Here is a 16692-nt window from a genome sequence, read left to right as displayed (position 1 = left end):
ATAAAAAAACTGTATATCTGCCTCGGCTTCCTCACCTTCTAGATGTATTTTCTTCATCCACTGTGGCCCAGCCTCCGCTCATTTCCTGCAACAATGCCTTAATCATATTCTCAGGTCCAGAAACTCTGAAAGCTGAGTTTTCTCTTAATCTATTCAATAGCAAAACATAACTTGTACCGATCTAAGGGCTGTTTATAGGTTTTAGTTATTCTGCTTGGTGAGACTATTCATACTGCTCACTGAATACATATTACTGTTTCTAATCAATGGTATATGTACTCACGTAAGTTTCTAAAATCTGGAAACTGCTAATTCTGAAGCATGCAGCCCAAAGGTTTCAGAGCGTGGGATTCTGGACATGCATGGTCAAGCTGGCAGCCTCTTCTGACCCCTCTCCATCTCATTGCCACCGCAATGCCATTGCCAACCTTCCCTTCTTAGGCCTTTTCCTGCCTCATCTCCCAACTCCTTTCCTGATTCTTTTTTGACAACATCTGGAAGCTCTTTTTCCTCTGCCTACTCCTTAAATATAACTATGCTGCCTAAATATTGGATTTCTGGCTTCTTATTTTCTCCATCTATATTTTCTCCTCTATGATATTATCCAAGATTTAAGAACTATCTAGATGTAAACAAGTGGCTCCTAAATCCGTGCCCCAAATCCTGACTTCTGTTTAGAAGTCCAGAAAACATTTGCAACCATCAGTTAGGGTCTTCCCACTCAAAGTCCTACTGGCCCTGCAAGCCTAGCATGTACACACCCGTCTTTATTCCTCTCTCTACTCCCTGTTTCAGTTAACGGCATTATTATTTACTACTTGTCCAGTCTAGGAACAGCATTGTCATCCTTCTCTCCATAACAGCATTCAGTCATTCTCTAGGTCTTTGTAGTTCCATATCCAAAGGCATTTCAGCATTATTCCTTTAGTTTCCTTCCTACCACAATTAGTTCAATTTCTCAGACTTATCTTTCTAGACTGTTGCAAACCTACTAAGTGATTCCTGGCTATTAATCTTTTTTTTTTTTTTGCCAGTTAATATTCCATTTAAAAAAAATCACAGCCATCTAAAATACAGATGAAATTATATCACTCCCATGATTACAAAAAGAAACACACACAATTTTAATGTCTCCGAATTGTCTAAGGAAAAAATTTTGAAGGGCTTAGCATAACCTAAAAGCCCTCAAACATATGAATCCAATTTACATTAAGTCTTCATCTCTCAATAATCTCATCATATGGCCAGCAATGTAGTCATTCTGAATCATGCTGTTTCTCAGCTATATGGAGCACGGAGTTTCACTCTCTCACCCAGGCTGGAGTGCAGTGGCATGATCTTGGCTCACTGCAAGCTTTGCCTCCCTGGTTCACGCTATTCTCCTGCCTCAGCCTCCCTAGGTAGCTGGGACTACTACGGGTGTGTGCCACCATGCCCGGCTAATTTTTTGTATTTTTTTTAGTAGAGACGGGGTTTCACCATGTTAGCCAGAATGGTTTTGATCTCCTGACCTCGTGATCCACCCCCCTCGGCCTCCCAAAGTGTTGGGATTACAGGCGTGAGCCACCGCACCTGGCCTGGAGCACTTTTGATACCTCTGAATCTTTGCTTCCTTAAAAATCATCAATAGCTACTTGCCTATTAAAATCTATCTTAAAGCTCATTTTCTTGATAATACCTTCTCTAATTCATACATTTAGAATGTATTACTTTTCTGTTATTTCATTTTTTGTTTATATCACTAACCCATTAATTACTGAGATTTGCCTTGTTTTATAGTTATTGATATTATTCCTGTTTTCTCCCCTGCACTGTGTTGGGTGGTAGAGATCATATCTATTTCTTTTAATCCTGATTTTATCCCTAAGCATGGAACCAGGCAGATAAGTGGCAATCAATATTTGCTGAATTGAACATGCATTAGTGAATTTTTTTTTAGAGCAAATCTGGAAAAGATGGGCAATTCCCATGAACCAGCATTGTACTTTGCTAAGAAACATTTTAAAGACTCAAATTGACCTCTCCCAAAAGTCTCTAATTCTTTTCCAGGGAATTGTAAAACATTATTTAAAAATCTAGGCCAGGCGTGGTGGCGTACACCTGTAGTCCCAGCTACTTGGGAGGCTGAGGCAGGAGGGTCACTTGAGCCCAGCAGATCGAGGCTGCAGTGAGCTGTGATTGCATCACTACACTCCAGCCTGGGCAACAGAGTGATATCCTGTTAAAAAAAAAAAAGAAAAGAAAAGAAAGAAAGATCTAAAGAAATAATTTATTAAACACATCAATGGCATACATAAGCTTAAAGAGATTTTGAGGCAAAGAGGAAGGCACTGAGTCACTAAAACTTGAGGGAAAAGCATACTGATATTTAATATATCATCAGGCAAATAAGCAAATTGCTGAAAACTCCTGATTTGAGTTCTCATATTTGAGAAGAAAGACATCTTGCCTCTAGGAAAATTGTTTGAAAAAAAAAAAACTATTTTGACAAAGAATAAAATTACATAGTACATCCTTAAGGGGAAAAATAAGAAGCTTTAGGAGAAAATGGCAAAATGTTGAGAAGATGATAATGAAACATTGTAGAACAGTAATAATAACAGTATGATCTTAAGGAGGCAGTTCTCTATCCTGCTCATCCCAACTCCTATTTTGACAAAAAGTATAAATGGAAATAATTGTTAACTATTGTTATCATGGCTTGCTCAATTCTAAACGTATTGTCTTCTAAGACTATATCAGAAAAAATACATTTATTAGGTGAATGTCCAATCGGGTTTCTCCCTAATATAAATCTGGCAATATTTTAAAGTATGTAATCCAGCAAATGATTGCTTTATGAACTCTAATTATCATTTTAAACAATAAGGCTCAATTTTTAAGAAATATTTAGAATTAAACACTTATTCTTAATTAGTTCACGAAAAACTCCCCTTAAAACCAGTTTAACTGAAAACATAAAACTAACTACAGAAATCCTGAAGAGTGTGACTACACATAAGAATTTTCCAAAGGGAAGAGACACGTTGAACATTCATGAGGATTTGGATAGCTGGCTGAAATCTAGATTTACTTCCTGGTTTGCTCCTGATGACTGAAATCTATCCCAATGCCTGGGGGCCAGAAGGTTGACCACAAAGCCAAGACAGCTCTTGGTGTAGAAAGGAACTCATAAGGAAGACAGAACTCTGTTGAGCCAGGAACCTCCTGTTTAGACTCCAAGTTAAATGGCACCTATTTTCTAGCGAGGGAGTTCTTTGCTCTGAATTCGAAATCATTCTTCCAAGGTAGATACGGGGAAAAGCCACTTTCATTTTGGTGTGGACATGGAGTGTGGGCTTAATTTGTCAAGATTCCTCATTGAATGTAATAGATGATTCAACTGAGTGGCTGGAAGGTTTTTCCTAAAGGCCTCACTGGATGAAGCTGATGTTATGCCTAGGAATCTGTAGAATGGAAGTGCTGTACAATGAATCTGAGACTGACTTCCTTTTTGATGCAGGTCAAGAAATTGAAGTTTGTTACTTCTGATCTCTCTCAGAATACATTTTGAGATAAATGTCACAATAAAACATAACTCTGTCCTGACCTCAGCACTACATTTTACATTTTGAGACTTTTACAGAAGAGTTTATTTCTCCAGGATACTAATACATATTAAACTACACATTTCATTTACCCTCTGTTTTTTGAAGTATAACCCACAGGACCTGGTAAACAAAGTACTGGGTTCATTAGGGTGTGAATTTGAGCCTACATAAAATCTAAAAACTGTTTGAACACATCAGAATCCAATGTGTTTGAACACTTCTGAGAAAACTGAAATGTGGTAAGAGTTGCCTTCTGATTATTCCTGGGGGTGCCACACTCCTGGGGCAAGGGAGAACCCTGATCATATGGCAGGGCCAACACCAGATTTAGGGACATAACCTTAACTCTCAGCATGTGGAGCTGGAGAGGTGACAGAAGACCACTAGGAGAGGCCCTAGTGTTCCAGGAGGCAGTTCTCTACTCTGCTCATTCAAACTCTGGATAAAAAGTATAAATAGGGATAGTTGTTAACGATTTGTGTTGTTACAGAGATCAAGATCACGGGTTAGAGTTTGTATGAAAAACAAGGTGTTGGTAGAATTAAGGCAAGTTTTTTTTTTTTTTTTTTTTGTTTTTTCTGCCAGAAGTGGTCTACTCTTTATAACTTAGCTGTGGGAGAACATTTGAAGAATGTGGTTCAAGAGAAGGACTAGCTAACAGAGAAGATTTTAAAATATATACCTTAAAAAGAATTTTATGAGAGTAAGTTCCAAAGGTATAGGAAAGTAGAAAAATAGTAGAATGAATTCTTAGGTACTCACCACCTGGCTTCGATAATGGCCAACTCAGGGTAAATATTAAATATTAAAAGAGGAAAAAACCTAACTAGTCAATATATTGATGTAATGAGATTATACTAATATTATGTTTTATACTGAAAAGGAAAAGTAAAGTTACTCAAATCTACTGTTATCTATAACAAATTAATTTCCATTAATTTCCACAATTGAAAATAAGCTGATCTTTCGCAAGTGAGATGAGGTTTTTTTCTTACTTCCTGTTTATGATATTGGCTATTGTGTTTGGTGGTACAAATTTACATTCTAGGCTTCAGGGCAAAGGAGATTCTCTCTAGCCTGCTACCACCACCACCAAATTGACTATACCACAGCAGCAATAATAGCCTTTGCTTATACAATCTGGAAAACATTACAGGAAGTGAATTCAGGCTTGCTTCCAAAATGCTATCATTTTAAACTATAGCTTAGGAATTCTTCGGCTCTGGAAATTTCTATATGCTTTTAGGAGCATTTAGGAATTTATAATAATTGTACCTTTAAAAGGAAAGAGAAAAAACTCACAGTATTTCCCAGATTCTCTAATTAAAAATGAGCTTGGCTTTTTAGAGAAAGTTGTTCAGTTACCAGCAGCTTCCTAAGGCCACTTGAAGACTTCATGTAAATAGTGGTGGTAATACCCATGAAATGTCTGGGTCCTTGAAATCCCTACCCTGGATACTCCGCAAACATGAGATTACCTTCCCCATATGTGAACAAAAGGCCTTCTCAGATGATTGGCAAAAAACAGATTTGTAGCTAAAGAAACCATTGTGTGTGTGTGAAAGAAATTTCTTAACCCAAGCTATGTCTCCATCAATTTGTAAAATAGAATGTGACAGGGAAAAAACTCAATGTGGACATAGTACAATTTACGTATCCAAGTAAATGGCTAAACATCATTGCCTCCATTTGTAAAAACACTAATTTATCATTTGTGGGGGAGAACAAAAGTCTTTATCTTTGTGTTTAGTGAAATATTTGAGCATAGCGTAGAATTGGCAGCATTTTTTGTAAGTCAGGGAATAAGAAAACTTTAGTTCTAGGAAAGACATTCTACCCTTGGCATAATTCTCTGCCTTTTGACTGCGATCACAGCTTTACTAGATGAACCGGTGGGCACTCTTATGAAACTCCTGAAATTATCATACCACATATGATACAACATGGGATTTAAACATAAGTGAAATATTGACCTCACTTCCACCAAGTCTCATGTTTCGCTGAAGCAGAGTGGGACAGTAGAATGCATTTGGCTTAAACATGAAATAAAGCATTTACCAGGTGTGGTGTATGACACTTCTGGACTTGGTGACGTTTTTGGTTTTGCAGTAACACGCTGGGGCACCTTAGGAACTGAAAGAGAGAACTCATATTGTAAGTCATTTGGTTTCAGCATCTTCCAGTCATGCTTAACACATAAGAAATGCCAAGGTGTAGCCTGAACACTGATAAAACAAAGCATTAGAGAGAAGACAGAAGAAGGAGTCAGAAGACCTAACCTTAAGCTCTAGAGATAGGTTAGTTAGAATTCCAGATAATTATATAATAGTGAAATCTGAGAAACTGCAAAATTTCAAATTACAAAACGTCAGAGTAAGATGATGACTTTTTAGAAATCTTTATTTCAGAGGAGACGACAATGGAATGAATGTGAGAGCTTTTCTTTTCTGGATATGTTGCTTGACTTCTCCTTAAACCCATTTTTATGTCTTTCCTTAAACACAAAGTAGGTAAAGATGGTGAGGTCAGGGTGGAATCCTGTGGAGCGTGGATATGCTTGAAGTCCTCTCGGGCAACAGCACAGTGGTAAGTGGACAATGCAATGGAATGGGTTGGTTCACATCTTACCCGCCCTGCATTTCTCTGGCACCAGAGAAAGCTTCAAATGAATTTGTTGACAACTAAAATCAGATTTCCACAACTGTTCCTTGAGAATAATAAGGTACTAATGTAATAGACACCAGGAAAATAAGTCTAACAATTATAATGTATTCTATGATTTCAAAAATGCCTTTATAAGGTTTACACCCTTTGAGTCTCACCATAATGTTGGGAGGAAGGAATTACTAGCTACTCTTTAAAGCTGAGGAAACAGAGCTTCGGGTGTGTGACATTATCTGCTTGAGGTTATGGTTATTAAGTACCAGAGTCAGGACTTGAACCAAATGCTGAAGATCAAACATTATCAATAGGTCTAAACACTTGGGCTCTCTGTATCCCAGTTCTGCAGGTCAGATTTTAACTTGCTTCTCATTTTTTAAGGTGAAACAATAAACCTGCCCTAACTCAAGATATGGTTATAAGAATCCAATGTGAAATGTCAAAATGATGTGAAAATTATACTACTATAAATTTTTTTTCCACTTCTCAAGGAGCTTCACAAATTTGGTTTTGAAGAATCTGAGTATATTCTGATTTTCACATTGTTTGCCCATGTGAAATCTAGGAGCACCCATAATTTTGATGGTTATAAGAAATTCTAGGTATACAATTAATAATATTGCTATTACCTATAAACACTGGGATCTAAGAAATCAAACTTTGACTTATAAAACATTCCTTATGCTTTCTTTCAGATTTTAGATTTTGAATGTCAAATACAGATTTAAGCATTGCCAATTTATAAACACACTTTCAGTAAAACTAACAATAAAGGTTACATGCCCAAATTACAGAATCTTATTCTGTGAAAGGTGGTGGATGAACAAAATCTGTTGCGACTTAAGTTGTAAATACTATTGTTAGATGATATTACAGCCCAACAATAATAGTTTGTATTGCTATCATGCATATAAACGGGACATTCTCCTGTCCAAATGACTTTTTGAAATTTGCAGAAACTAATCAAGGGTAAGGGAAGAAGTATTAGCGTTTGACTATTTGTCTTTAAAACATTTTGTGATATATATGTGTACATATACACACCTCCTTGAAAGACTATAAAAATCCAGGATATTGCTGGAAACTATTACGTAAGAGTCATATTCTTGTGGGACGAGGAGGTCCCAATTCTACCCACTTCTAAAAAGAATAAGTAGAATGCATTTTGTTTTTCATGACCGGTTTTCCAAATTGTTCCCTTACATTAAGTAGCACTGACAAAGCCAGAAGTATCTGGTTTGCAGCTACTTTCCACAAGAGATGCTGAGGGACTGGAAGTTGCTTCAGTCGGGACATCAGAAGGCTCTCTCATTACAGTCTGGCAGCCACTCCATGGTTTCAGAGTTAGAGAGTGGAACTCACTGAGGATGTGAATCTATCTATTCTGAAGAGCCTGTCTTGTCAAGAAAGGTTGGCTAAAAGTCTAAGTCAAAATGAAATAAGTTTGAAACTTAGAATATAGTATAATAATGGAAAATTAGAGCAAGCTCCTGATTTACTATACTGCATTTTAATAAGTACAAAGTACAGCTCAAAAAGATAAAATTGCAAATAAATTTTTCCTATTACTTCATATCTTCTTTACCTTAAAATTTTTTTACTGACCATGGTTCATGCCTGTCTTAATTTTTAGTATTTTTCATCTTTTATAGTTCAACATTCAAGTTTTCATGGTTTCTTCTCCCCATTTGTTTTCTACTTTTGTTCTATGCTTTATATTCAAATCCAAAACTGAGCGCTTCTTCTCATATAATTTTGTCTGCTATTTTTAAAGTTAGATTTTAGTTTCCTGTTATAATAACAAATTCAATATACTTGGTTTATTTAATAACTTGGTATATTCTTAAAACTTTGATGTTTTTATTCCTATTCATTATTATTCACTAATCATTATTTTCTCAGACTTTTAGTATGTTAAGGTTTCAAATGTATTATTATTATTTCAAATTTCATATTACTTGGGGGAATGTTGCCTTGGTACCTTCATATATTTATTATCAGAATAAATTATTTTCATAGCTAAGTTTTAGTAATTAGAACATATTTAAAATTATGCTAAATAAGGCAGATTTAAAATCATAGAAAAAACGTAATGATAGGTAAAATTTCCCTCAATTGATATTAGAGACCACACCTAAAACTACAGGGGTTTTCTTTTCCCCTGTAGCAAAACAAGAATGACAGTACCTCATGACAGAGATTCTGAGGTATGAGTAAAATATTTGTGGTGGGAATCCAGAATCACTACCTGGATCAAGCATAATGTGATGGTGCTAAACATTTTCCTTTCCCCAGACTAGATTAGTGGTCGCGAAGGTTCCTTTCCCAGTGTCCTGGGTGGGTGTACCTCAGACATTTGTTGTAGTCAGGCCGTGTATTGAGGAAAATTTCAAATTAGATGATTGGCAGAAGGAAGCACATACAGGAATAGTGGAAGGGATAGGAGTGTAGTCTTAGGCTGGGGAAGGAAAAGGAAGTAGGCAGGCTACTCTTTCTTAAGCAATGCCATTCATGTCCATCTCATCTTCAATAACACAACATTAAGGAAAGCTTTGTGGAATAAGCTCTTCCAATGATGTACTTTTTTAGTAAGTCCAAAAAGAAATTTAAATATTTATTAGGTTACAGAGGAAGACTTGTTTTACAAGTATTAAAGACAATCTGCTATCATAACTGTTAATTAACAATTTGCTAGAATAACCCCACTAACCTCAAACTTTTCAAGCTAAAATGTAAAATACATATTTACCTGGTTGTGTTTGTGGGATTCTTGGGCGTGGTGATGTTTTTGGCTTAGGAGGAGCACGTGGTGTCTGCTTGGGAGCTAAAAGAAAGGATATAGGTTCGGAAATTTTGAGCCCTTCAAGAATGACAGTACCTAAGCCTCTAGAAGCTCAGAGATGTTTACTGAGTGACTGAAGACCTAAATAGCCAACAATTAAGGCTCCTAAAGATCTGCAAAGTATAGGAAGGTAACTTTTTTATATAACAGAAAACAAAACAAAAAGTCATATTAAATGATATCTAAGATGTTCAGCTGGCAAAATGAAACTTGGGATTTCAGAAATATTGACATCAAATACCTTTTAAATAGTTTGAAAATAAATTCACAATAACAAGAATTCATCCTTATTATAAGTTCATATAATTTTATCAGAATATTTAGTTGTACTATTTTAAATGCAAATACATGTTTTCTAAATAAAAAACAAAGTTAACATGTTATAGCTCAAATATATAATGTATTTTAATAGCAAGTGCTAATGGAAAAATTAATCTTACTAAACAAAAGTTTTATTGCCTTTATAGGGGAAGAGAGGGAAGAGAAATTGCACACCAAGGATATTTTCTATGGAGAGTTATTCCTTTGCTGAGCAAATCCTAAAGAAATTCTAGGACAATCAGTGTAAAAACCAATTTTTTCTTCACCAAAAAAAAAAAAAAATGAAAAAATCTATCTTGCTGAAGGAAAGGAATTATCAGATGCAAGGTTGCAGCTTGTGGAGACACCTCATCTGGTTGAACTAAAATGTGTCTGGGATAAAGAAAGGTAAGAAGAAACATGGTCAACGTCATGTAGTTTCAGACACCTTAAGAAAAATTTGCTGAAAATAAGAGTTATTTGACACCAGAAGTTTCTGAAGGAGTCTGCAGAATCTTCTTCCTGATACTACATGAAAAAATACAAGGTATACAATGGTTTCAGTGGAATCTTCTTGCCTGTAGAGAGATGAATACTGATATATGTTGGAGATGACCTGGTTTAGAAGCCTGGAGCCTGGGGGTTTTAGAGCTCTCTTTGCTAATCACTGGGTCTACGGTCTCAGGTTCTTCATCAAAAGTTACACAGTTTTAAAGAACCCTTTCAATCTTAAAATTCTGTCATTCTAGAGTTTCTCACAGTTTGTGATTTTCTGATTCTCAACTACCCTACTTGCTAAGGTTCTAACTGATATGCCACTTATTTTCCCCAGAGGATAAGAAAGACCATCTGAAGGTTAGGCATGTCATAAAGCAATTCCATGAAAAATGATACAGAATGAGATAAGAATCACTAATAGCAGTATTTGCAATGAGACATTCCAATAATATTATTATAGTTATTAAGAAAAAAATTTGGAAAAGTTAGGTATAACTGAGTGATTTCATTATTTTAGTCAATGTAGATTTCTTTTTGTTACTAAAAATACAAAAAATTAGCCGGGCGTGGTGGTGGGCGCCTGTAGTCCCAGCTACTCGGAGAGGCTGAGGCAGGAGAATGGCGTGAACCCGGGAGGCGGAGCTTGCAGTGAGCAGAGATCGCGCCACTGCACTGTGGCCTGGGAGAAAGAGCAAGACTCCGTCTCAAAAAAAAAAAAAAAAAAAAAAAACTGTAGGGTTTATAGGCAACCTCTAGTAGGATATTCAGCAGACAATGAGTAAACTGAAAATCCACATCTCCCTTGGAAACAGTCATATAAAAATAATTTAATGCCAATCAAAACAGAAGTTTGGGCTTATTGATAACCTTTTATTACATTGAAACCTATAGCTATTGAGAGGATTTTTTAAAATAAGAGGCATATTTAGTTATTCATGTTGATTATTTTTCATTCATTTCAAACTCCACTACTATGTAAAGCTTTATGATAAGCCAAAGTAATTGTTTTGATGTTTTTATTTGTATGCAGTGAAATGGCCAAAGCCCTGCAGAAAGGAGTGGAAAGAAGAAAGGTATCTGAATAACTACAAGGTGACTGGCCAGTACATCCCCTTTCATGTGAATTGCACAGTCAAACCTGTTTCTGGAGGTTTCTTTTAATGTCAAAAGCAAATCAGAAAGCTTAAAATACTTTTTACATGATCATAGAACTTGTAAAACTAGTTGAGATGAATTAGAATTAAAATCAGAATATATATATTTTAAAATAGAACAGAATATAAATGTTCTCCCCAGAAGCATTCCTATTCCCTGAATTAAACACTTGCAGAGTAGCTGAGAGTATTTTTCAACCATATCCTAAAGAACAACACTGCCATTTGAGTAATTATCAATGATAGCGGGACATCAGACAGGTAGGATTACCCATCAAAGTCTGTGGGCAGAATGATAAAGTCAGGGCCTCTGATGCCTTGAGGTGACCATACTGACATTCTGCAAACACTCACCTCACATATGACATACAAAATAATGTATTTACCGGGTTCAGTCTGAGGCTCATCTGGGCTGGGTAGGGTTATAGACTGAGAAGGCAGAGGCGACGTTTCTATGGTAATTGAAGGAAAGTACGTAGGTTACTATAGCACTTGACAGACCTTGAGTACAGATAACAGGCAGGATGGTAACAAATAAATTTTTTTAAAATAAAGAAAATTGCAAGTCTGCAGCAAAACAGCATTCCTACTCCTTCATAATGCATTTGGTTAAAAAAAATGGTTGCAGATGAAGCTTACAAAGTACTTCTAAAATTCTCATTTCACATTAGAACTCTACCTCCTCAACAATGCTAGAAAGATATATTCAATAGGAATCATGAAGGGAAAAAAGGAATTTTAAAAATATTATATTATGAGTCATTTAAGCAGCTCTGAATTTCACTGAAAGAATGGAGAAGAAAACCACATATGTAAATAACTGTGATGGGATAAGTGTTAATAGAAAGTATGTTGCTAGGTCAGAAAGTATAAATGGATCATCGCGCCAAAAAAGCATTATCTGAAACATTCAACACAATGCCAAGCTGGCAGGATGTACAGTGTTAGGAAAAAAATATTTTAGATTCAACAGTTCTGCTGACTTATGAAGAGAAAATAAGCAAAGTCTTGTTACACAACTGAATGGGAGGAAGGACATTTTTGGACAATGGTTATGGATAGGAGCACCTTGAAAGAAAAGTAACTGCCATGGCGAAGAGTGACGGTGTAACATGAATTCACAATGAGAGAGACCCGGAGGTTCCCAGGCGATGGTGGCAATGAGGACAGGGAGCACATAGGGTTGGGCTAACGAGGTTATTACCTAGTGTGGTCTCAGGTGGTTCAGACACATATGTAATAGTTTCCACAACTGTACCAAAACAAAGGAGAAAAATTTTAGAAACTGTAAGATATTAAGCTATAGTAAAGTATTTTTTGAATATCAAATTTTATTAATAATTTGCATCATAATTTTACAGACAGGACAATGGATTTAGACAGGAAAAAAGAATTAGGAGAAAAATCCTATTCTATAATGCTAATCCTCCAATTAATATTTATGTTTTAATTGTCATTAACTGGGTTTCAAATGTTATTATGCCTCAATCTTTAGACTTCAGCAGAGAAAGACGAATTTATTTCTGTATTCAGAGAGAGTCAATTATCACTTTAAGAATTCAAGAATGTTGGAAGCTGTAGCTCTTCAAATCTGTTTAACTGTGAATCAAGTACCACAGCTTGAACTTTCATATTCCATGGATGTAACTGATGTTAATTTAAAATGTGTGAAATAAATGAATCAAAGCATTAAAACCTTTGCTACCTTCAGTCTTTGGCTCCTCTGGCCAGAGTGGTGCTTTGGCAGTGGGATAAACATAGTCTGTTTTGGCTGGTGCTAGGGAAGAAACGGGAATGGCTGGTTAGTTGTGGGCAACCCAAAGCACGCTGTAATAGAAACCTGCATTTAATTTAAAAATAGAATTGAGCTATCTTAAGCAGATACATTCTTGAGAATAATTAACGTTTAGGTAGATTATGAAGATGACCACAATTTGGGACGGCAGAAATGAAAGCAGGAAATGAAGGCAGTGTGCTACGTGGGAAACACGCACGCCCCATACATAACGTATGGCAGAGTCAACAGCAATTCTACCTGGAACAAAGAAGATAATTCCACTTTCTTTTTTTTTTCGTATAAGAATTCCAATTAGAAACACACATAGAATGAGTACTTGGAGAGCAAAAGCACGGGATGAATCCTAAAAGTGATATGAAAATGAAAAATCGGTTGTACATATTCATATTGAAAGAGCAAACAGAAAATGTTAAAATTTTCATTTTGAGAATAAGGAAATTATGAAACTTGCATAGCAATACAGCAGATGTGAACACAATGTGCTGTATACAATGACATTCAAGACCCATTGGATGAGCACAGACAAGCTGTGAGGAGCAGGTGGCTATGAAATGTCACAAAGCGTGAGGACATCCAGAGATGACTTTGCAATGAGATGGAAAAGCACATATGCTTGACTTCCCATTGGGGAACATTTTTACCTATGGTCTCCTTTGGTGACTCAGTACTAAATGTAACCGATTCCAGAACATCAGAAACTAGTAAAAAACAGAAAATGGTACAATTGATAAAGGATAGGTTGTAAGTATTTACAAAAGTGTTTTGCATCCAGTAAGTGTTCAATGTTAACTGTTAGGATAACAATATTATTAACACTAAGGGAAGCTCTCATAACTGAACTGAATTCACAACATTATAACTACTGTAGGTTACCATTAACAACCTACTTTGTACATTCAACATGAGTACCAAAATGTCATTTATCTAATTAAAAGATATTCAAAAGAGATGGAAAGAAATTACAGTCCTATGGTAGAAAAATATAGGATCCAGTGTTTTAAAATAAATGTCAGGAAGTAGCAACAACATTGCTAATACAGATTTTTAAAATTTGCATCCGTTTTTTTCCCCCAGACAGGATCTGACTTTGTCAACCAGATGGAGTAGGGTGGCATGAACATGGCTCGCTGCAGTCTCGACCCCCTGGGCTCAAGCGATCCTCCTACTTCAGCCTCCTAAGTAGCTGGGACTACAGGCGTACACCACTATGCCCAGCTAATTTTTGTATTTTTTGTAGAGTTGGGGTTTTGCCATGTTGCCAAGGCTGGTCATAAAATTCCGAGCTCAAGCAACCCACCAGCCTTGGCCTACCAAAGTGTTGGGATTACAGGTGTGAGCCACTATGCCTGGCCTATTTACAAGCTTGAAGGGCAGTATGTTTTAAAGGATTCACATTGTTTATGAGGAAATTTTATTAATTTTACTGAAGTGAGAAATTTCTCCTTCCTTGATGGTCACAATTGAACTAGTGTTCTTTTAGCACAAATTTAATTTACTATTAAAGAGAGCCACAAACTTGTAACTGTTGAAAAAATGAGGATAAATAATCAAATTAGTTCTTCTAAGTGGTTTGTCAACCACTTAATCAGATATGTGATTATTTTCTAGAATGATACAAATGCAATGAAAAGTATTTTTATACATTCAAGTAGTAATATTAATGTATTACTAATTTAACAACATGCAATCACAAAAAAGAGCATTGTGCAATATTTACAGTTATTAATGTGTATTCCTTTTTCATTTTTTATCTTTGGAAATATAACTTAGAGAATTACAGTATGCCTCTTAAAGCACACAGCATACCCAGACAGATAAAACAATCTATTTACCAGGTTGACTTTCTGTCATTTCTAGGCTTGGTGATGTCACTGGTTTCAAAATAAGAGTTTGCAGTTCAGTTGGAGCTGAAAGAAGAGGGTCTCAATTGTAAGAGTAATTTTGAGTTATTTATTTCATAGGTTTCAGACAGAGGTAGCAGTGAACTAAAATACACAGACCCTGAAAATCATGAGGTTACGGAGAGCCATACAGAATGTGCCCTATTTAAAGCAGAGGTCAGCAAACTATAGCCCTTCCAAGTCTAGCCAGTGGGCCAATAATGGTTCTCACATTTTTTTTAAGCGATGGGAAAAAATGAAAAATGATATTTCATGACACGTGAACATGGTATGAAATTCAAATAAAGTTTTGTGGAACATAGCCATAGAATGAACTAAAATTGTTCAGAGCATATTCATGTATCAGCTTTGGTTGCCTTCAAGCTAAAACAGCAGAATTGAGTAGCTGTAACGGAAACTGAATGGCCCACAAACTCTAAAATAGTTATCGTTTAACTTTTCACAGAAAAAAAAAAATTGCTGACTCCTGATTCAAAATGTCCTTCTGAAAAAGCAGGAGCCTACTTGGAAAATTAAGTTCTCACGGACTATTGTATCTGAATCTCAGTTCCCGCAAGAGCTAAGAGCTGCCTATAGCTGATTTCATGATAGTAACATTAACAAAATGTTGAATATCATCTAGGAGCGTTTTGTTCTATATTTTAGTTTCACCATCCCCTTAGCCACCCTTAACAAGTGTTGGTACTTGTTTTATTTGTGCTGTTCCCACCCTTCCACCCTCTAATCCAAATCCTATAATTATTTCAAAGTCCAACTATTCTCTGTCATCAGCCCACATCATTCCTTGACTCCTGTAAATATTTTGTTTTTACTACTCAATTAAACAATTAGTAGGAAGAAATTGTTCTATATTTAGAAAACTGTATCTAAGAAAACCTTATGGTTTCTTCACAATTACTTTGTACTTTAAGAGGTAAAATGTATCCTTTCTGTCGGTTTCTACCTCTGCTCCTTATTCCACCCCACTCAACTGTTAATATGGTGTTGGGTACACAAAGAATGAGGAAATGATTGTTTTCTTAAGCAAAAGTAGCAGCACCATTGAGAAAGAGATGAATGAAATGGAATAAGAACTGTATAAGATAGATCCTTTGTAAGATACAGTCTTTATGTAGGGCACACGATGAATTTAGCCACTGGATAGATCTCCCTCAGCTATGAATCTAATAATGAGCCCTGTAATTGTCAAGCTGTTGACTACTATAAATGCCTTTTCTCTCAGAAGGCACAGAAATGGGAAGATATTCAAGCTTATTGTCATACCTGTGATTCAAGTGCAATGGGCTAAGACTCCTTAAACCTCCTAAAACCTAAGCCATAGATTTTCGTTATTTCAACTGAGAGGGTTTAGGGAGTTTAAGGTCTGAGGGATGGAATAACCTCTATTCATCCTCCTTTATGTTTTTGAAACTAGAAGATGATGATCTTAGGTTGCTATAGTGTTTGTAGGTCTAGAAATCATTGAAAGCATTGTATGTAGATTTATGTTTTCTAAAACATGTTAGATTTTCTTATTTCCTAAATTGAAAAAAATTACTTTGTTTGTGATCATCACTAAGGGTTCCTTTAGAGACCAAAATCACATATGAAGTGATTAAAGGAATAAATATTGAACATGCACAGATATTCAGAGGGATTCCTACTTAGCAAAGATTAAAAGCCATTACTAAGCTGTGGTGAAGAACAGTGGTCAAGCTTATCAATGATTGAGGAGCCAGGAACTTTCAGGGAAAAGCTATTTTAATGTAATAGGGACACCTTATTCCTTAAAATAGGAAGAAAATAATGAGACTAAGACACAGGTTTTATAGAAACTAAGTTACTCAAAGGGAGTTCATGGTACTTAATTGTTGCTTTATAGATCTAAATACCAAATGGAAGGGTATTTAGATCTATAAATACTAAATACCAATTTGGACCTCAGATTTAACACTGAATCATATGGTGC

The 16692-nt window shown here is 35.8% G+C and overlaps 1 protein-coding gene across 1 annotated transcript in view; it reads right to left on the bottom strand.

The window, feature by feature from the left end:
* Nucleotides 1–16692, bottom strand: part of ABI3BP (ABI family member 3 binding protein) — a 247464-nt gene that overhangs the window by 50622 nt on the left and 180150 nt on the right. Inside the window, exons 45-51 of the mRNA XM_030802139.1 lie at nucleotides 14676–14750; nucleotides 13485–13541; nucleotides 12751–12822; nucleotides 12250–12297; nucleotides 11432–11497; nucleotides 9001–9075; nucleotides 5649–5723 (exon numbers count right to left, since the gene is read on the bottom strand). Of these exons, the coding sequence (XP_030657999.1) occupies nucleotides 5649–5723; nucleotides 9001–9075; nucleotides 11432–11497; nucleotides 12250–12297; nucleotides 12751–12822; nucleotides 13485–13541; nucleotides 14676–14750 (468 nt within the window). The remainder of the gene's footprint in view (nucleotides 1–5648; nucleotides 5724–9000; nucleotides 9076–11431; nucleotides 11498–12249; nucleotides 12298–12750; nucleotides 12823–13484; nucleotides 13542–14675; nucleotides 14751–16692) is intronic.

This window comes from Nomascus leucogenys, chromosome 21 (assembly GCF_006542625.1).
Source record: "Nomascus leucogenys isolate Asia chromosome 21, Asia_NLE_v1, whole genome shotgun sequence".
In the NCBI taxonomy this organism is placed as follows: domain Eukaryota; kingdom Metazoa; phylum Chordata; class Mammalia; order Primates; family Hylobatidae; genus Nomascus; species Nomascus leucogenys.
Note: the sequence above shows the minus strand (reverse complement) of the source record. Positions and strands in the feature narration are given on the sequence as shown.